Below are 21,870 nucleotides of genomic sequence, written 5' to 3'. Positions count from 1 at the left end.
TTTTTCTTAAATATTTGTCAATAGTCAAGTTTCTGACTTGTAGCTATCAACCTAATGGATTTCAATCCAACTCCTGGGTCTTAACAGCCTTGAACCCTGGTAAGTTTCAGATCTGGATCCAAATGCTGAGAAATATAAAATGTAATCAAGATGAAGATCAATGACTGATATAGTTCAGCTAGTTAAAAACAGATAAAATAAAATAAAATTCATGTCTATGCCTTTTGCTAACAGTCAGAGTGTCCCACCATACTTATGTAATTATTACATAATCAAAACTGATGAGTTTCTGGAACTACCCAGACTAGTTTTCTGGGAGCTTGCCTTCCCTTTTGCTCCCATCATGGGCATTGTTATCTTAAGTTTCACAAAGATGCTTTCTTAATATGTATCAGTCTTGAAAAGTTTCAGAGAATGCACCCCACATGTCTGCTGTGCTATGTACTTCAGAACAAGACTCCCACCAAGAAATTAACATCTCTGGGTCAGTTTTAAGCTGTCTTCGAAATTTGTCTTGGGTCACCTCTGACCCCTTGAGGTGACAAGTCCCGCTTCAAAAGGGAATGATAGAGATCATTCCAGATCTTGCCTCTGTCCAAGTGGTAATGAATTGCTCAATATAAGGCATATTCAGCCCTCCTCTAGCAATGAGACATGCATTGCAACCTTAGGGGCACTGCTGGGAAAATTGTTGCAGGAAATAAAAATCCATATTCCTCCTGCATCTCCTTTATTCTTCTATATCAAAATATTCCAAATCATCACTTTATGTAGAAACAATCCATTCCTCAATTAAACTAAGCCAAACTGAACTTCATTTATGCAAGGAGTGCAGACTTTATTAAGAAGAACAACTGGCTGATGTTTGGGCTTGCATGGGATGAAGAAAGTGCTGCCATCTGCCTGGCATACAAAATCTGTTAAACTGTTCACCATTCTCCTCAGAATTGAGCTTTCATTCTTAAATTCTTGTTCCGGAGTCCCTGCCAAGCTTTTGTTCTCCAGGATTTTCTCTAATCCTCTTCAGCTCTAAATCAATTCCATGGAGGTGGTGAGCATGTTTCACCCATAGCAATTCATAGATGGAGAAGCCTACAATTTTTTACTAGAGAAAAATGCATTGTTTCCTAAACTAATTATGCTTTATGCTTTTGGTTACCATTCATTTGCCAGAACAATCTGTAAAAGTAGAGAGCAATTTAGCAGTCAACCTTTGAAAAAAAATATTCACTTTCAAATAGCCATTAACAGGCTATAACAACACGGACCTCATGAATTAGTTTGTACATTTGACCATGTATCTTTCTAGCGGTTGTCTGAAGCTTTGTACTGACTCCCAGCAGAAATTAAGAAATGCTAAAAAACATCAGACTAAGTTTAAAAAACACCAATATTTGTAGACATTTTACACTTTTTAGCTTTTATCCAGCCACAAACTCAACTTCATAACTGTTTTGGGTTGGTTTTTCCCTCCTGAGTCCCAGTTCCATCCATAGTTATTTGTTAACTTGTAACGATGTGCTGGATGGCTGAAATGAACAACTGTGATACATAATGGGTGAGTCCTCTGGGCTACAGCAGAGCTGTAAATATGTAATGAGTGCTGGCAGACACAGAATTCAGAAAAGCGGTCCTGAAAAGAATCTGTTGTTACTTAGTGAAGGATATGCAATGAAGGATTTCCCATGAGTTGCTGTGTGCTCAGGTAGAGGCAGGGGCTGCTCAGACACTAGGTTCTTAGTTTCCGTAAGTTCATGGTAAAAGGATTACCGGCTGTAGCAAATATTGCTTTCCTTTGCTGCAAAAGCCACCCACTTCAGTTGCAATTCCTTTCATCCTTTCTGTTTCTCCATTCAGCTTGAGTAGGATGTGGAGCTGACTACATGCTGTGGACAATGGGGAAGGAAGAGATATAGAAGATTTTTGTCAATGACTTTAACTGCTGTTCCCACCCCAAGCACCATGCAGTTGCCACCACAGTGTCTTCAAAACTCCTTGGCTAGTGCATACTTACCTAGAAACCCTGAGCCTAGGAATCTCAGCTCCACAACTGCAGTCCTCTCTGATTCCCAATGCCTTGGTCTCCTGCTCAAGTCTGCTCTGCAGGAGAAGATGCCAGTCTCTAGTTCTTTGAGCTTAAGATGCACACCTTCTCTCAAGTCAAGGGGGATGTGGGCCTGGACGTGTCTCTAGAGTCAGTTCCAGTTCTCTTCTCAGTCGGTCCTGAGCATTTGGTTTGAGCTTAGTGCTCCTTCTGCCACTTCCACTTCCCCTGCAAACCTCTGAAAAGCAGAGCTTATTTTTCTATTCCTTACAGCCACAGCAGCCTCAATCACAGCTTTTACTAACACCTGTGGAATTCTTGCTAAGTATGTTAGACATATGATCAGTCAGTCCCTACCTGCTGTTGGTATGAGACTGAAAATAGACAGCTCTCATGCCCACTGGAAAGTGGGCTGATTATTTCAAGAACCCTTTTATCTATCTAATCTGTATGTCTGTCCACGTTAGCATCTGTCTCAAGCATTTATAGACATGCAGCACTGTAGAGTCTAGACACACTGTCTGATGGCTGGAAAATAAATACAATGACAAAAGAGGACTTGTAATGGAGTGCCTTGCCTTGCATTTGACAAAAGTAGGTCTGAAAGCAGAATGCAATTTGAAGTCTTATAGTGGCACATTTATTAATTTTTTAATTTATATTTACCAGGGATATGTGCTCCTAGGGTATGTGGTAATCAGCTCCATGTTATTTTTGTTTGAAAGTACTTATAGCCAAATCCTTTAAACATGTTTTAGGAAACCTTGCTGGCTTTAACTTTGGTATTTTCTTAGATTAGATTTATTTCAGCTAACACAGTCCTAGAACTATTCATCTTGATTTGGTTTTTTGTTCCCTGTTCTCACAGAAGATTTCTAGGGTTTAATGCCATACATTTTAACAATTGCTTCAATTACTGGACAGTCTGCTCGACTCCAGGGGTGACAAAAGAATGGTAACAAACTAGAGAATTTAATTATGTGAATGCACTAGAACAAGTAATTTTGTGTGTGTGTAACAAACTGCCTAGTGCGTGATGACAGAAAGATGAAATCACACTTCTGTATTTAAACTCATACATGAAATATACAGTCCATGTACCTTCATTATAAAGCCATGGTTACTGTGAATAAAGGAGGGATAAACAGGTAAGTCAGTTGCATAAGAGCTATGTAAAAGGAAAATGGAAACGGCCACTTCAAAACCAGAGCTTTCTTTTTTAATCTATTGTAAAATCATGATGTAAGGAGGACCCTTCCTTGGTTTTCTTGCTCTGCTAATAAGACCCATTGTGTTCCAAAGCCTGACAGGAACAATTAAATGAGAAGCAAAGAAGGACCATATGGCGTAAGTGAGCACTTTTGTCACCCCTTGAGTTATGGAATGAAACAGGGGAGAACACGGAGAAAAGAAGGAGAAATTTAAAAGGATTTTACTTCTTCATGGCAATCTGATATCAGGAACATTTTCATCTGACAGTCTCTATGGAGATCTAGAAGACACGGATGACCAAACTGATGACCTACAGACCTGCAAAATGTTTTACAGGTGAAGTGAGCTTCTCCCAGAATGTTTCAAGTCACCCCTTGAATGTTTCAAGTCACTTCTTCAAGTCACCAGGAACCGAGGAACAGCACCCAATCTGTGATCTCAAATGTTATGGTAAAACTGATCTGTCCCTTCAGCCCAAGCTGCGCTGGTTCATTTTCAGGTCTGGAGATCTTCTATTCAGTCCACTGTATCATCCAACTTAGTGGTCAACATGTTACATTTTTTACTGTTTCTTTTAATGCTTTAATGTTTTAACGCTTTAATGTTTCTTTACTGCCATACTATGTTTGTAGAGTGCTGAGTTACTATGCAAGCTATGCATAAGTCTAAATCAGGACTAGATCAAAAATACAATTTTCTGAAAACAAAGCTCTGGCTCTGAAAGCCATTGACTCTCTTGTGGCAATAAAGACAGATCCATTTATGTTGTCTAGTTGCTTTACACGCTACCTCTTGTTTTGGTATTTGCACTCGGTATCCCATATTCACTCCTGTTTTTATGAGTTGCAGTGGATCCCGTTTTGGTGGGAATGACAGCTTCCCTGAAGTTAAGAGAAATCCTTTCTGGATCTGACTGGCTCTTAAGCTTGGCAGGCCGTGTGCTGTTCAGTGATTGACTTTAAATAACACTGAATTAACAAGGTTTAGCAAGGTAATTCTCCACTGTAAATAAAGTCTCCATGTTACATTTATATCCCTCTGTTTGTACAAAAGGACTATAACAAACCATCCCTAGAATACAGACAATAAGTATATCGCTGCCTCTGGATCAGAGCTCCCTCAAATCCACCATGTTTGGAACTGCTTTTGGTTTACACTGTTCTCCAGCAGTAGCTTAGTGGCTCTTTCTATTTCCCTGTTTCATGCAATGCCACTCAAATTCCTCTTTCCTAAAATAACACTCTGCTTTAAATGGCACACCTGCCTTGGATTAGCTAAAAAACTCAATACCTGTAGTTATTTCAACTGCTTTAGACAGGTGAAACAAAAGACATGAGCTATATTTTATCCTACAGATGCTTACTGACAGGCACATCCTGCTAGCATCCTGCTATTCCTGCTGAAGGGGCAGAAAAAGAGGAAGTTAAATAAGAACTATAGTATTTCAAAGGACAGAAAGCGAGTTCTCTGCCTTTGACAACAACATAGAACAATAGGCTGACCATGCACAGCTGTCATGGGTCCATGCTCTGAGGTGGTGAGGATTTTCAATGGATGAGGTTTTTTGTGTGTCTCTCAGGAAAGACTGGAGCCAACTATAACACAGGTGACAAAATGGGATGTTATCTGCCAGCCCTAGGGTGGATCCTATTGAACGAGCAGGGTTGGTATCACAGCCTGCATGAGCTCTAGTTACTCATACTAGGAATCCTGTTTGCTCTGATGCAGAGCTCCTGCCCCTTAGCACACTGCTCAGGCTCAGACCATTCCCTGGGAATGCTCAGCTCTCATCTCAGCCAGACTCAGAGCAAAAGTCTGAGACGACCACCTTTTCAAGCAAAAATACCAACCACTCTAGCCTATTAGAAAGGATGAGGTGTAGCTTCTCACGCTTTCTTTTTGGATCTGTGCCACATAGTATGAATATAATATTTAGAAACAAAACATGCTAACCACTTGACGGAGAGTTATTCTGCACCCAAGGACTACTGAGTATTTTATACAGAGTGCAAAACTTTCCAATGAAGTGAAAAACTTTGAGAAATGAGAGACCTAATTTCTGCTAAGATTCAAAGTTGGAGGAGATTTGGATCCCAGCTTCCCCTGTTATAGGAAACAGATTTAGGCAAACTGTTTTTTCAAAATTCCAGCAAAAGAACTGAGTGGTGGCAAGCTGCACCAAGAGGGAGCAAGAATACATGTCTCATAAAAAATTATAACTGACTAGGTTTTGAGCTCAGATAACCAAAAAGCCTTCATTTTTTCCAGCAACTATTCACTCAAATGAGACAAGAGGCAGAGATGTACTTTAAAAACATTTGAATGAAAAACGAAACAACTATAAGCTGATTGAAAATGATGTGTTGGGCATGCACAGTAATTCTTACTCACTACTGTTTTGGAACAGAAGTCCTCCTCACCCATTTTGTATTCAAAGCCAGCCATTAAACCAGTTGCCATCCACCAGCTGTTTATTGGCCTACATGAAACCATTTGCTGGGTTTCAATCTAACCCCTCACGGGCAGAGTTAACCCATCATAACTGTTCTGAAACCCTTTCAAACAGTTTCATTTTCCTCTTCTTTTGTTGCGTAACCCAACTCCTTCCTCCCCTCTTACCTTTCCACCCTTTTCCCATATCTTTCTGCATGTTGCTCCCAGCACACGCCCTCTCCTTCATGACAGTGTTGGAGTGCAGTGCACATGACTAGCACCTACATTTCTGTACTAACCTCAGAGCAGGGAGCTCTAAACTTAAGAGTGCCCCAGCAATCAAACACTCTAAATCACAGTTCTCCTTTACACATGGCAGCTTCTAGGACATCACACACAACAGCAGATAGCTACCATCTTAACATATTGAACAGGGCCAGTAGCCCAACAGATGAACAGCTTCATTGGCCTAAGCAGTCCTGGCAATTTTGGCTACCCTGGAATCTAACAAAGCAGAAGTATGATGTGTCAGACAAAATACTTTTTGTGCACAACCAGATTACCTGATTACTTGGAAGTTCTGTGTCAGTTCTGCTTCTCTCCTTTTTGTATAATAAAATTCAAAATTATCTAGAAGTGACATAAATTTATGTCAGGAAGATCAAACCAAGTATCTCTCAAGTTTTATGAGAACAGGCTGTTCTGACACAAGTGAAAACAAAATAATGGCAGGATGAACAGTAGATCTAATCAGCAGAAAAAAACTGCTCTAGAAATATACAAACACCACATGCCATTCTTCCTAGTGTATCAGCGTAAATGTTAAGTATTTTGCTTATGCCCTCGAATCCCTCTGAACCTGCCCTTTCCAGCAGGACTTCACCAACATTGCTGGCATTCAGCAGGCCATAGACATGGGCTCTGTAATTCAGGAGTGACACCAGTACCTTGGGCTGAGGCTGCTGGCTGAACACTAAACAGACACCAGCTCTTGAATGACATGCTGCAAACCTGAAGCCTCCTAGCTCTCTGCACAGTATGTAATATCATACAGCTGGTACAGTTGGCTTTTAGAACCTATTATTAATTAAGCTGCTTTGAAGCATTAGATAAATAAAGAATTTCACCTGGGGGTAGATCATGAGGTCATGAGAGGAGTCAGGAGACTCCCACCTTGACCATCTAATGGCAGGAGAAGTCACCCAGAACAGCAGTTGCTGCACAAGACAGACTGCAAAGGTTGTTCCATTTAGAGGCATCTTGGCACTAAGGGGAAGTGTAAATCCTTAAGTAATTAGTGCTGTGGTTCTCTGGCTGCTATGTACCTCTCAGCAGACCTGATTCACCACATGGAGAGGGAAAATACAACACACTTCAAAAGCGGCCAGCTGTGATTTTTGCTACAAGTCCCTCACCTTGCTCCTGGCAGAGCTGTCTCAAATGCTGGGCTCCAGCTAATACCACAGTGCACTTTTACATAAACCTGTGTGCAGCAATAGGAGGTTGATTCTTAGGCTACACAAGCAGATTGCTGAGGAGTTTCTGGCTTACTGTATGGGACATGGGAGAAGCTGTCCACATTTTACTTGTGCTATAAAGAGTAGTTTTCAGATGGGATGCTTTTGTTTGGCTCATTTTCAAGACCACATAATTTTGAACCTACACCTAAATTTCATCTTCATTCATGCATGTTTAAAACCAGGTGTTTGGTTTGTGCTCATCTCTAGACCTTTTGTGTACACCGATACTTCTTTCCTACTTAATTTTTATCTAATGTAAAGTTTTGGTCATGGACACACAAACAGAAGAAATACATACTGACTGCAGGTAGCAAGAGTCTAACCAGCCAATCTGAAATTTGGCCATGGCACTTACAGTAACGTAACAGCTGCTCCTTGCTAAGAGGGTTCTGGGATTTAAATTTTTGTACTGCACTTGGAAAAAAATGAAACAATGCCTCTTGCAAACCATGGTAATACATACTGTCAAGAAATTCTCAGCAGGTTAATTTCAATAGGAGGGTATTCCCCATCATAAGAACATTATGTGCTGCTAAAATGATTGGAATTTTAAGTACTATAAAAACAGAGAAACTTATGGATGTTTTTCAGGCAGAAGAATTCAAGTGATTTTTGACTGCTGAAGACACCCCAGTGGTGAGATTAAAGTCAGTCTACTACCCAGAACTGGGATACATTTTTGCTGAAACGATATAGATGAAGAAAAGCATGTGGAACTGGAAAAAGCTTGTGTTTATTTGTCATAAATGTTTTTTTCTGTGCAACTAGCTGTGCACTTTCAAATCAGCAAAGTTGGTGATAACAAGATTATTCATGATTTAATACTTATATATATATTTATGTATCTTCAGTCTTTACTATGTGAAATAAAAAGTATGATCCAATTCTCCCACTTATGAAAACCGCTGGAGCATCATATCAGTCTGTACAACTATACTGATTTCCCTAGTTGATTTCCTACCAACAGACATAAAATATGCAAGTACACAGAGACTACTACTTTGGGGTTTTATTTTTAACTGGTTTTTACATTTCAGCTGGAATATCTGACTCTTTCAGCGTTTTATTTTTAAAAAGCAAAGCTCCATTCACCTCCGTAACATGAACTCTCTGGATTAAATTCCCCTCCTTGTTATAAATTCAGAGCAAACCCCTGTTGATTTGTTTTAGATTTCCAGCACCATAAGTGGATGACAATTTTGTTCTTTGAGTATAAACTGAAAAGAAAGTAAATCACAACATTCTCTGCTCACAATAAGTATTTGAGAAACTTTCTGGACTGAAAGAAACATTACTTTGATAAGACCTGTGCAATAGCCCACATATCGGATTTCCCTATCCAGCTGTCCAGAGTCCCATTAGTGCCTCTTACTATTATCAGTCTCACTCTATAATTAGAACAGCTTATGGTTTATTTGGGCCTTTTTCAAAACCAGATTTCCTTCCCAGCCGTAGCTGTCATTCAGAAGTTCATGAATAGTATCTTTCAAAGTAATTTAAATTTTACATTATTTTGTGACAAACAGGAATAAAATGCATTCAAATCAGCAGAGCAGCTCTTTCCATTAAATGATAAACACTTTACTTACCCTGGGTGAGACATTTTCATTTGGCATCTGATTTTGCTCAGACAGGCCCCAAGTCCTTTTCCTTTCCCAATGACACTCTTTATCAGCCTCTTCTGTATGACACAAACCAGCCTGCATTTGCAAGCTTTCTGTCTCCTCAGGGATTTGTGTTGAAATGACACCTTCCTGACTGGGAAACAGAGCACTGGATTCCCTGACCTCTGCTGCAGTCTGGAAAGACTGTCCTATATTACTTACGTATCTGCAAAGCTCTTTAGGGTTTAACAACTTTAAAAGGTTTCTTCTTAGATTTTCTGTTAAGGTACAGACAGCATGCCTTGCATTTTCCTCCGACAAATTTCTTCCCCCCTCCTCTAGCAGCAATGAGCTTTCACCCAGCAAGTCCTTGTCCATAATGTTTTCTGTCACTGTCTCTGAAGCCTGATTTGTCAAAGAAGCACCTATGCCATTAGTAGAGGAGTCCGCTTTGGCACGTACATTATCCTTGTTCTTTGATTTGTCAGTTGAGAAATCTGCAGCTGAGTGGCCACTTCCATTATTTTCTTCTTCAGTTCTGGGATGGCCATCTTCAATGTCTGCAGATGCAACAGGCACTTTATACTTTTCTTTGTCTTTCAAACTGGTACTTTTATCTCGGTGGTGTCCAACAGTGAGAGTCATCTCTGCCTGCAAAGTTGACTGGCTGTACATAGAGGGGTCTCTCCTTACATTTACTCCTTTGAATTTTGAGTGATGACCACAGAAGCCAATGGTGGTATCCATAGGCGTAGTGTTATCTGACACTCGGAACAGACAAGGCATTTCACTGAGGAAGTAAGCACACCCATCACAATCCTTACTCAGTTTTAAATCATCTTCATCATCACTTTCTAATAAAAACTGTAATTTCTTTTTCCAGATTTCATTTTCATGCACTGTCAGCACATCTGAACATTCAAAATCCTCTAGGTCATCATCAGAAAAGTCATCACTTACACTTGGAATTTCCTCTGCATAAATCTCTGGAATAGTGGCAGAATTTTCAGAATCATCTTTTACAAAATAATTGTGATTTACTATGGGAGTATCTGCCTGCTCACTGAATAGGGTATTCATGTTTAGAGGTCTACCGAGCCCCGTCTTTTTACATGCCTGGACATCTGCCAGAGACTGACCAGATACAGAGTCTTCCGTGTCAAGGCAACAGTTGTCTGTATTATAAGTGATTACTTTTGAAGGGCGGGAATGCACCTGTCCACTGCAGTATTTCTCTGCTTTTCCAGCCGTGACACTGACCATACTGTTAAAATTAATTAGGTCATCACCATTCTCTGAAAAATCCCTTAGGCAGGAAGTATTTTCCTGGGTTTTAAATGTATTTTTTACATCCATGTTGTCTTCCATGTCAGGCAACTGTCTGTGGGATTTCTAAAATGGGGACAATATTTCTGCTTTTCCGAGTTTCTCAAGCAGCAAACCACTGATTTTTGAAGAGTTAGAATCTGGCGAAATTAACATGGGGTCACCCTCATAGGGGTAATTCTTGTGTTGTGCAAAATGTTTCTGGTTCTGCTCGTTTTACCCTGAAGTCTCCCACATTGTCATTTAGGTCAACAACAAATACTGGGGAAGTTTTGTTTTTTCCATCTGATTTCAGTTCAAGAAAAGTTGAACAGCAGGTCATTCTAGCTGTCAAACTGTTTCCAGGTGCAGATCTTGCTCTGTGCACCTGCAAATAAAAGAAATCTGAAGTTTAAAATTACTTCTAAAATGGGTATACATATTTTCTAAAAGGTGGTCAATTGACACATAGCTGCAAGCATTTTCAAAAAAGAAAAATCATTATTTTAAAATCAAGATCAAACATTATAACCCAGCTATCTATGCAATGACACTTAATGGCAACACATTGTAACTGTCTGGAGTGATTTGTGCTAGAAAAACAAATTCTTAAGCATGCCTGCAGATACACATAGCAGCACAAAATAGGCTTCAGCACATGTCGCTTAGACATTTCTAAATGCAAATAGTAATCTGCAGACAATGTAAATTTTCACATGTGCATGATTTCTACAGGTACCAAGTACCTGCTATTTTGGTAGTCACACTGGCACAACAGTACGCTATCCCTTAAATTGGCATCATAGTGACATAAATTCCAAAATCTGTTTGTAGAAATACCTGGAACAATCAGTCTGTTTAGATTTTATAGGGCTATTTCTGTTCAAAGCAATTCTATTGTATTTTGGCTTGATATTTGTAATTTCTGTGGTGCGAGAACAATGAAATGAGGCTGGTTAGCTTCAATTTCCTGTTCATACTGAGTCTTACAGCTGTGCAGTAGGAAAATGGTGTGGCAATGCAGAATTTACATAAAAACAAAGTGAAATACACCAAAAGGCTTCCATTAGCTCAATCCAAAGAAATATGGAATCATCTCTCTCTTATTTTAAAAAAACCTTGTTTCCTAAGCATTCCCAAATCTTAGGATTTTGGATACTTGAGATGTTTTTGTATACTACTAGAGGCACTCTGGGTCATTCTTCACCAGAGAGTACACACGCTAATCACAGCAGGACTCTTCCACAATCCAGGGATCCACTCATCAGGGAAAGCAGTGTAGCAGAACTGAGTTTCAAGTAAATTTGAACTCATGAAGGATGCCAGACTAAAAGCTCTGAAAAATAGTGACCTATTTTTATTCACAGAACTGGTACGACATGAAGAACAGAAGGAAAATCTTCCTTGCCATCCTGCTAATCTGATGAAGCAATTCAAAGACACCTCTATTCATTCTCCTTTTCCTTCTCTCTGCTTCTCCCATTGTGACCTTTTTAGCTAATGTCTCTCTCCTGGCTGCAAGATCACCAGCCACTAGCACGCTCACATAGCAACCTTTCCCAACGCCCTTTCAAGCACTTTATAGCACCCTATCTGCTCTCTGCAAGGCCACAAGCAGAGCAGTCATTGGACCTGTCAGCACCGAGCTTCATGTCACAGTCCACTGCAGGCACTGATCAAAGTCAGTTAGTAAGAAAATATGTGGGAGCTAGATTAGAGCTTAATGGCTAAATAGCAAGGGGCTTGCATGGCTTGCTTGGAATCTGCCTCTCGTGTAAAGAGCACAAAGCAACTAGGTATATTTTCATTTCCTTCGGGCAAACCCTGCACAGACACCTTCTCCACAGAGTTACCTGGGAGGAGAAAAGCAGGAAGAGAAGGTGGTTAACGGGAAGGATACTAGAAGGGACAATGTTAGGTTGTGTGATAAACAGTTTGTCTCCATGCACATGAAGGAGTGCAGAGGAACAACAGCTGATGGGGGAACCAGACCAGCACCCTCTCCCAGCATACAACATATGTGTTGTATACATGCGTATATGTGCCTACTAAGTACACACGCTCAGCCTCACTGGTTGGACTTGTGGGCATGGAGCTGCAGCAGCCTTGCCATAAGGCTGCTGGCTTCAGCACCTCCTAACAGGCAACCCAGATCAGCACAGGGCCTCTGAAGCGCATGAAGGGATCAGAGGAGCGGAGCGAAGTTTGGTATTTGTGATATGAGAAGGGGGAGCGGGAGGAGGTAGTGAAAAGGCAGCAGAGAGGCAACGTGTTTTGTCAATTTAGCCTTGGAATAAATTGGCAAAGGTCCAGCACACAAGGAAGTGGAGGCCAACAGGAAAGGATGGTTTGAAGAGCAAGCCTGATGTGCCACAAAGGTATATTGTCAGCTCAGAGGTGTAGCTAGGAAGTTGCCAGAAGACACAGAAGATGACAAAACAGCCTTAAAGTAGTGCAAGTCAGCCTGGTCACAGTGGCTTGGCTAGAGATGCTTTGCAGCATGAAACTAAGAGGGGGAAACATGCACTGCTGTATACAGTGTTGCTGACATACAGATGGTTTCAGGTTATCCACACAGGAGGTACAGGGCAGGAAGCTGGTGTGCAGGCTTCCTCAGACTACCACCTTTGAGCCTGAGAAGCAGTCTAGTTCAAAATCCCTTGTAATAGGGACTTCCCTGCTGAAGATGACAAGAAGAGGATATTGAGAGGATATTAGAGCATATTGTGGTGGTTTTAAATAATTCGGACACCTGTTGACTGGCCCTGGGCCAATACTGTACACTTGCTTCATGCAGGCCTTTGAACTACAATCTAGACCATGTGTCCAACAAGAGCCTAGAGAAAAAAAGGCATCAGATCCCATTATCTTCAGCCTTTCAGATCTCTGATCACATTTTGCTTTCCATTTCAACTCTAAAAAATATAAATATTTAACAGAAAAAAAAAAAAAGGAGCAGTAGAGATTAATCTTTTCCTCTTCCATTTTATTACAGTGCCATGGAATTACCCCCCAGCATTCACCCATCTCCTCTTAAATATGTATTTCCCTGTTGCATTCTTTCAAATCTGCTTTCATCTTTGCTTCAGAAGACCAGATGCCTCTTTCCTCTTTTTTGGAGGGTATAAGTTATTTTAAAAGCATGGTAATTTTCCCAGCTGAAAAAAGCCTTGGGAACATTTTTTTAATGCAGATTGACTCATGAATACTCCTTACTAAAGCAATTGTACTATACAGTTATCATTATCTTAATTCAGCTGCATTTTGACATTGAGGGGAAAAGAGCTGTCAGATAGATTGCTGTGCATTTTGTCAGATCCAACAATGGAAATTAAAGCAAAATAATGTTCCATGAGGAAAACTGCAATAAATGCTGGTTTTCCACCCAAGATAGAGACATTATTTTTCTAAAATCTGGGGAGAAAATACAAGATATTAGATTAAGCCATAATTTCAATTATTTAATTTAGATAGAAATTGGAAAGAGAACTGTTAGTATAATACCCTCTTAGCTCAAGAAAACTTGTGATAGAAGATGCATAATGAAATTCACCAAGGAAAGATGAATGGGAGATCATGATAACTGACCATCAGCTATTGACTAGTAACCTGAAAATAAGCTCAATTCCTAATAAACTGGGTTTAGAACATTTGGTGAAAAGAAGACAAGAGAACATTTAAATGTTTAAGGGTGTTCTGGCTGCTTGTCTCAAGTCTTGTTCTGGAAACCAATGATGCTACTTCCTGAATTCAGGTACTAGACAGGAGGACAGTGAAGCAGAGCCATGTAGGAGAACTTAACACCACCAGGTTTTAGCAGATATGGTAAGAAAGGTACCTATTTTGGTTATCTAATGACCTGTAAACATATTTTCCATTTCTTACTGATCAGAACAGTGGCAATTGTTGGGCAATTTTTATGGTACAACTTGAGGTGAATTAAACACGTTTGTGCTTAAATAAAATAAAAAAATATTTAATGAACAATGCATTGGGCAGAGTCCTACCGCCATAAACGGTTCTACAGGGAGTCTGCAAAGATCGTCAGGAGCCCATTCCTTACATAGACTGGCACCGGCACCAATCCATGAGCGGTTGCATGGGCGCCTCAGCCCTGCCATGGGTTCCATCCCCCAGCCCAGCTCTGCTGCCCAAAGGTGGCCCCTGAGCGCTCACATTGCAGGATGGCTACAAGACAATACTGTGGCTGTTTATTATCTCACCACCAAGGGAAACTTCACTCCCTTACTGGGAGTGGTTCAGTCTCTGGCATTCCTGCTTCCAGCCAGCTTAACCCCTTCTGCAGTTGGGCCTTCTTGCCCTCCATGACAGATCACTCTTCAGTCACAAATCTCCACTGCTGAGCAGCGACAATTTGAATTTCCCCTTCACTATCCCTGGACACGTTGGCTTCCCCTTTCCCCTTCCTCCACCCATCTCTCAGGTCTGTCTCCACTTCCATGAAGAAAACTGCACGCGTATCACCAGGGTCTGATGTTGCCTAAGCTTAATGCCCTAGGAACTAAGGATAAGGGAAAACAAAGCTGGCAGCAGCATGAAAATGGTAACCTCAGAACTGTGGTTGGATATGATTTACAAGAAGTAAAGAATTGATGAAAACCTGGAATGGTCAGATTAACAAGGCAGCAACAGGCAGTAAAGACATTTGTCGATCCTTCACCAAAATCCTTTTATGGCAGGAAATAATCAAAGTGTTTGTGAAAAACAATCAGTTTCAAATAATATTATGCAAAAGAATGGCTAGGAAAAGCATCAAAATGGCTAAAACAATCACTCAACATTTCTCTAAAGAAAATATATAATAAAACAAATTCAAGTAAATTTTCAGAAAAAATGCTTTTTTATTTAAAATTCATACTTCTCCATAATTCCATACTGGTTTTGAAAAACTTATTCACAGTGAAAAAATTGTCTGAAATTCCAATTCTAAATAAAAATTTTGATTGTTCAAACTTATTTTTATTAAAATGCCAACATTTTTCCCAATTTGAAACATATTTTTAAAATAAAAAATGTTCAATATTTGATCATTTATTCCAACTGAGCCCAAAACATTTTTGAAAAATTATACTTTAACATGGAAGGAACAATGTTTAAATGAGTTTAATTTTTAGTAATAGCCATTTTGCAGGTGGATTTGGACCCAAAGCCGCTTCTAATGATTTCAGAAGGAACTGTGGGCTTAATACTAATGTCAGCAAAAAAATTTTTAACTGACAAAAATATACAAATTTGATTAAACTTAAAAAGTGGCCATGAATTTTCCTCTTGCATCACATTTTTTGTCTACTTTATTTAGTTACAACCAAAATTGAAATCTTCCTTTGTAAGCAATTTTACATTCACAGAAGTTATTTCTACAGAAAGCTTATGCATTTTACATGAGCAGGAGGAAATTTGTGTCTTTCTGTGGCATTCATTTCCTCTAGAGTCGGTGGAATAAATTCCCTTTACTACCTCTCTGAAGTTTTTTTCTCTTATTTACTATCTATTCATCATGTAATCTCTGTTCTCTGTACAGTCCTGCTCAGCCCACGCCCTTATTCAATAGGATTTATTCCTATCTTTCAGATGCACTTGCTCCTCCCCCTCTTTCACAGGACCTGTCAGTCTATACCCATGTATTGTCTCTCTCCTTATCATTAGGCACCAGCATTTTGGGTCAGGGACCACTCTGCGTATTCAAATGCTGCCTCGCACAACGGGCACCTGATCTATGCCTAGACCTTGTATAGTACTGCAGTACAATTAATATATGTAAACATGCTTTGACAACCAAAGCATTGTCTAGGTATGTTAAAAGCTCCACATCAGCGCATAAATACCCCTGTATGGCTGTATGTGTTCTGCAAATGCCCTGCTTTACACCCACATCAGCGCAAAGGAGTGGGAAAGAAGAACCTGCATTAGCCCACACAAAGGGTTATCTTAGCTACACACACAGGAGGAATGAAACTGATAATCCTCCTATGTTTCATATTAAGAAATATCCTTCCATCAACTAATATTTTGGTCTCTTTATACCAAGTTGACACTGGGTCTGGGGTACCTGAAAACACAAGAAAAATGGATAGCTACATAATGTGTGTTTGTAATAGCCTTAGATCACACAGACCATGTCTTCAGTAACTTATCTGCCATTGTCCACACTTGCGGAGCCACACAAAATCTGGCAGATCCCTTTTGCTTAACCGGTCAAGGATTAACTTTCATTGAACTGCTGCACACAAACCTACAAATGTGTAAGTCCATCTGCAATGCAGATATAGGTTTTTATAGTCCATTCCTATGAATAATATAAAATCTGTTGTTGAATCGTTAAGTATTTCCTGCTGTTGTTTCTGCAAAAGGATTATAACCAACAGTCTACTCCCCAGTAATTCTCTGTGTTAATCAAAAATCCAAGGATGTATTTCTGAAGGTTCTGTGCATCAGGTAAGAACATGAAAATCTCCATTTTCAGTTTCCAGAAAAATAAATCTCTAAATCACCAGCCACTACAATAAAGAAGAAACCTTGAAAACATAAAAAATAAATGTTCTAAAATAAAAAGAAAAATAGAGAGAGGCATATCTATTTGTATTTTTTTTAAGCTACGTGATTTTCAAGCCAAAGCTCATTGATTTCTTGAGTCCTGATGTGGTTTTTGAACACTGCTTGATGACAGGTGAAGTGGTAGCTCCCTCAGACACATCAGTATTAGTTCAGCAATTCAACAATTCAAGCACTGCCATTCAGAGCAGATTTGTGTTCTTAACAAGACTTGTGTGCACCTTTCAAGGGGGACGGACGGGGGAAGAGAATCAGAAGAGTAAAAGTGAGAAAACTCATCCCACCGGGGGGGAGTGAGCAAGCGGCTGTGTGGTGCTTAGTTGCCAGCTGGGGTTAAACCACGACAGTAGCAATCATTACTTGGTTCTCTACTCCCCAGTAATTCTCTGTGTTAATCAAAAATCCAAGGATGTATTTCTGAAGGTTCTGTGCATCAGGTAAGAACATGAAAATCTCCATTTTCAGTTTCCAGAAAAATAAATCTCTAAATCACCAGCCACTACAATAAAGAAGAAACCTTGAAAACATAAAAAATAAATGTTCTAAAATAAAAAGAAAAATAGAGAGAGGCATATCTATTTGTATTTTTTTTAAGCTACGTGATTTTCAAGCCAAAGCTCATTGATTTCTTGAGTCCTGATGTGGTTTTTGAACACTGCTTGATGACAGGTGAAGTGGTAGCTCCCTCAGACACGTCAGTATTAGTTCAGCAATTCAACAATTCAAGCACTGCCATTCAGAGCAGATTTGTGTTCTTAACAAGACTTGTGTGCACCTTTCAAGGGGGACGGACGGGGGAAGAGAATCAGAAGAGTAAAAGTGAGAAAACTCATCCCACCGGGGGGGAGTGAGCAAGCGGCTGTGTGGTGCTTAGTTGCCAGCTGGGGTTAAACCACGACAGTAGCAATCATATTACTTGGTTCAAAGTGTTTGCTGCCTTTTTTGTATATTTACTTAATTAAACGTCAAGAAATGCAGTTAGTTTTCTAATAACAAAGTAGATGCCAATTGCTAGTATATACATCAGCAGTTTTTTATGAAAAAAAACCAAAACCAAAACAAACAACAAAAAAACCCCAGCAGATGACTCTACAGCACCAGTTTGATCCAAAGTCTCTCTTCCAAGTAACTTGGTTTTAGGCCCAGGTCCTAAAGCAGGTACTTTACCTCTACCCTGTGTGGAATTCTCCTGGCTTCAAAGAAGCCATTCAGATTTGCACATTTTACAGAAACAGGTAAAAGTCCTTCACGATGAAGTCAGTTACAGTATAGGTTCTGGATTAAAAACCATCCTGCAAAGCACGGGAGTTTGAGCAGATTAGCCCCTACAGACCTGTTGGATGTTCTTATTTCTCTAAATGTAAAATCGTAGAATGGTTTAGGTTGGAAGGGGCCTTTAAAGATCATATTGCAAAGACTATTTTAAATCTGATAGACAGATTAGTAAATCTGATAGACAGCTGAAATCAAAGCTTTTATTATAAGTTTTCCTGTAAAAGTTTCATCAAGACTGGCACGTTTCTGTGAATCTTTTTTTTTCCACACATCCATCGGTACTGATGGTATGAAATTCCACATGAAATTTGTGATCCGCTTTCCTCCACTCCTAGTCTGTACAAGCTTTCCAAAGTGATTGTGCCAGACAGCCATAAAAACGTTTTCCAAAAGTATTGTGATCATGCCTACATTCTTAAATGTTGTTACCCTGTAAAAGTTAAAATCTCCAAGACAACAGAAACTGGAATTCTAGAATTCAATTATAACTTTGTGAACTCTGTTCACAATAGGGCTATAGTAAGTATTTATACAGCAGTTTGCTTACTATAGAGTCTAACATTTGATGGGGTAAGAGTAGTGAGAACCCATGCACACAAGGATTTACAATGACTGCATTTTCTGTTTCTGTGTCTCACAGTAGTTCTGCCTGACTCAGTTCTGTCTGGAATTCCTAATGCTGGAACACAAACAATAACTATAACCATATTATTCTTCTATAAATCCTTCAAGACATTGCAGTCAAATCAAACGTTTAAAGCAGTATACTTGTCAAGGAGCATGTAATGTCAGAAATCAAACTAGCAAAATACTGTATTATCTAAACCAGTTATCACATATCGATTGTATTAACAGCTATAATTCGTTGGCTAAATGTAAGAAGAATAAATGACTGGCTCTCTAACAAAGACCTTAATATAGAGTAATTAAAATAAGCAATCACAGCACAATTCTTAACACTAAGCTGCCTTAATCTATTTTTAACATTTGTCAAGCATCTGACACTGTCAGCATGAGCAATTCATGCATCTAGCCTGATAATCATCTACATGCTACCAAGAGACCAGATTTTTTCTCAGGAACGGAGGAAATTTTTACCTAATGAGTATTAGGTCATGCAATATATATTTAGAAAGAATAAAATGCGTATTTCAGGATACCTAGTATCACTTACACATTCTTTAGAGAAGGAAGCTTGCTTTTGCATGATTTTTGCAATTCTGTTTGTCTTGCTGAAACTCAGTGGAAATAGTACCAGAGTGTAATTTCAGAAACATTTAGCAGAAGTCTAAATGCAATGTGTTTAAAAAAAAAAAATCTACCAAAATGAGCAAAAATTACTATACTTTAGCAGAAGCAAATAACAAATCATATTTCCTGTTCAGTAACAGTATAAATCACTATATTCATGTAGTGCATTAAGAATAAAGTAACTTGCTCTTCTTCATTTATTTATCTTTTATGATACACATTCTATTTGCACACAGGAGAAAAAAAGTAGACAAGTAATTTTAAAAGTATAAACAATTTGACCTCTCAAACCATAAATGTGCACTTACCCTTGAGTGCTCCTTCTTTAAGTTCTAGAAGTGGGCCAGGCCTGTGGTTTGACTCTGTGTTACAAAAGACATTTAATTTATGCATGCTGTTTCAGAGCTGAGAAGCTAGGTGAAAGCTTCAGTGTTGTTTTGCTAGTGTGACCTTAGTATAGCGAGTCTGATCACAGAACAGTTTGACTTTTAAGAGAGACTATTTCATTACATGCAGCAGATGGCTCTTCCTGGGAAAACCTCAGACAGACAGAGAGAGAAAGAGAGAGAGAGAGTTGGCAGTGATGAGAGGGTACATCCTGCTTCCATAGAAGTCCACAGGAATTTCCTCATGGCCTTGAGAGAGAGAGGAAGTGTTGGCCTTAGCTTTTCATAATAAAGCACTGGGTTGTTTTTTAAAGCACATGCTTAAGTGTGCTTAACTGCTTTGCTAGGCATGTTGGGAATTTCTTACTTGCTTGAAGTTAAGCACACAAAAGTTCTGCTGAACATGAGAAAATCTACAACCCCTAACAAGTACGTTGAGGAAACCAAAGGTGGACAGTGAACTTTTAACAATCACTACACAAAAATTCACCTAATGATTCACATTCCTCAAAGACAAATAAGTGAATCCTGAAGTAAAGTATTCCCACTCCTGCTACCCAAGAAACCAAGTCTCACACAGGAAGAACTTGAATGAATTGCACAAACTGCTCTGAGCTCAAGGGGTCTAGAAAAGGCTGAAAAGCAAGTTTTGTGCCAAGTTTTTTCTTGAGCATTTTGCTGAAAGCACAGCTAAAACTGGTTATGCGATACTATGGTACTAAATACTTCTTGCTCCCAGTGTTATCTAGACCCAGATAGGAAACTGGTGTGTTCAGCAATAAATATAGCTCCTACAACCACCCTCATTCAAGAATAGCAGCAGAGATATCTGTGTTTCATATAATAGCCTAATAGTCAAAATAATCCCCAAAGAAATGAGAGACCAGGATTTAAAACCATATTCAACCTGAGGTAATTTAACTGTTTGACATTGTAGGAAGACACCCAACAAGCACAGACCATAGGCTGAGGTGGGTGAAAGGCACCTGCCTGATTTTCTACCAGCTACATCATACACAGCTGTGGATAACTACGTATCATCAGGAAGCCAAATTCACTGTCTTACCTGTATCCATTTTGCAATGCAGATTGGTTTTGCACCTAAATTAGGAGAAATAAACTATTGGTTAATGATGCAGGAAAAAGCCACTCAATGCAATTTCTTCAAGTTAAGTCTAACTAAGTGGCTTGTTTTTCAGAGATTCTGGACCCCACAGAAGTCAGGAGAGATGCTATACTGTCATCTGCTCTGCAGGCAGATGTTTATCTCCAAGAAGATGTAAGCCCATTTTGACTAGTGCAATGCAACCCATGAGACAACAGACTCTACTGAACAGCAATGCTTATTAGTTTGGTCTCTGTTCTGTGCTATTGCAGCCATCTGACTTCCAGCTTGCCCACTGGGAAGGCAAGGCAAGCTTGCAGTCACATGAAAAAATACTGCAGAAATACAGGCAGCCACATTTGAATGCTTGATCACTGATTAAAAATGTTAGTAAAATTACTTTCTAAGGCACTTTCAGCCCACTTTGAGCAAGTTGTAATTCCAGAGAGATGAGAATTCCTCTTAGACAATAGCCACACTCATCTGTCCATTAGCAGTGATGGAGAGCAGTTGTGGAAAAGTCTCTCCCTGGGACTCTTCCCAAGCAGTACCTCTTCTCCCTCACTAAAAGACATGTAAGGCACCTGACACCTTATGTGTCACAAAGAAGAGTCCATGGCTGTGTTGGCTGCAGTTAGATAAAGCTGTTTCTCCTCAAAGCCAGACCCCTGCTCTCACTGGTGTATGATTTTTGCCTGGTTTATCCCCGCACCCAACTCCTCTCCCTCTCACAGGAGAGCTGCTCCTGGCTCTCAGGCCATATCTGACCTTCTCAGCACCAGCTGCCCACGCTGGCAACAGGTCTCGGCCTCAAAGTCAGACACTCAACTTTCCCATTTCAAAGTGGGTAAAACAAATCCCTGACCGGTTCCCTCACGCTGTCAGCAGCGCCAGGGCGCGCACTCCCGGGCCGAGGGAAGACCTTCCCTTTCCGAAGGGCCACAGGCCTCCCAGGCACGGACATGGCGAGGGTCCTCTCAGGGGAAGGTCGGAGGCGGGAAGCCGCGCCGCGCGCGAGGTAAACAGCTGTGCCGCGCCGTGCTGCACCGTGCGGCTGCGCTCAGCGCGTCCTTCCGGGCGGGAGCGCCGCCCCGGGCGGGCCGTGGCTCGCAGCCGCTGGGGAGGGAGGAGAGGGACGATGTCGGAACCGGTGCGGAGCACA

At 40.1% G+C, this 21,870-nt stretch overlaps 2 protein-coding genes across 3 annotated transcripts in view; one reads left to right on the top strand and one right to left on the bottom strand.

Moving 5' to 3' along the window:
• Positions 1 to 21,651, bottom strand: part of ALPK2 (alpha kinase 2) — a 47,345-nt gene extending 25,694 nt beyond the window's left edge. The window contains exons 1-4 of one of the 2 annotated variants that reach the window (XM_009274731.2): positions 21,574 to 21,651; positions 20,670 to 20,704; positions 19,526 to 19,579; positions 8,799 to 10,506 (exon numbers count right to left, since the gene is read on the bottom strand). In XM_009274731.2, the coding sequence (XP_009273006.1) occupies positions 8,799 to 10,181 (1,383 nt within the window). In that variant the 5' untranslated portion in view covers positions 10,182 to 10,506; positions 19,526 to 19,579; positions 20,670 to 20,704; positions 21,574 to 21,651. Of the gene's footprint in view, positions 1 to 8,798; positions 10,507 to 19,525; positions 19,740 to 20,669; positions 20,705 to 21,573 lie in introns of those variants that run through there. The other variant, XM_009274730.2, reaches the window with a different exon arrangement.
• A 19-nt stretch (positions 21,652 to 21,670) lies between these two features.
• The window catches only part of MALT1 (MALT1 paracaspase), a 42,159-nt gene continuing 41,959 nt past the window's right edge, over positions 21,671 to 21,870 (top strand). Inside the window, exon 1 of the mRNA XM_019470866.1 lies at positions 21,671 to 21,726. Coding sequence (XP_019326411.1) covers positions 21,671 to 21,726 — 56 coding nt within the window. The remainder of the gene's footprint in view (positions 21,727 to 21,870) is intronic.

The sequence above is a fragment of the Aptenodytes forsteri genome, unplaced genomic scaffold (assembly GCF_000699145.1).
Source record: "Aptenodytes forsteri isolate BGI_AS27 unplaced genomic scaffold, ASM69914v1 Scaffold112, whole genome shotgun sequence".
In the NCBI taxonomy this organism is placed as follows: domain Eukaryota; kingdom Metazoa; phylum Chordata; class Aves; order Sphenisciformes; family Spheniscidae; genus Aptenodytes; species Aptenodytes forsteri.
Note: the sequence above shows the minus strand (reverse complement) of the source record. Positions and strands in the feature narration are given on the sequence as shown.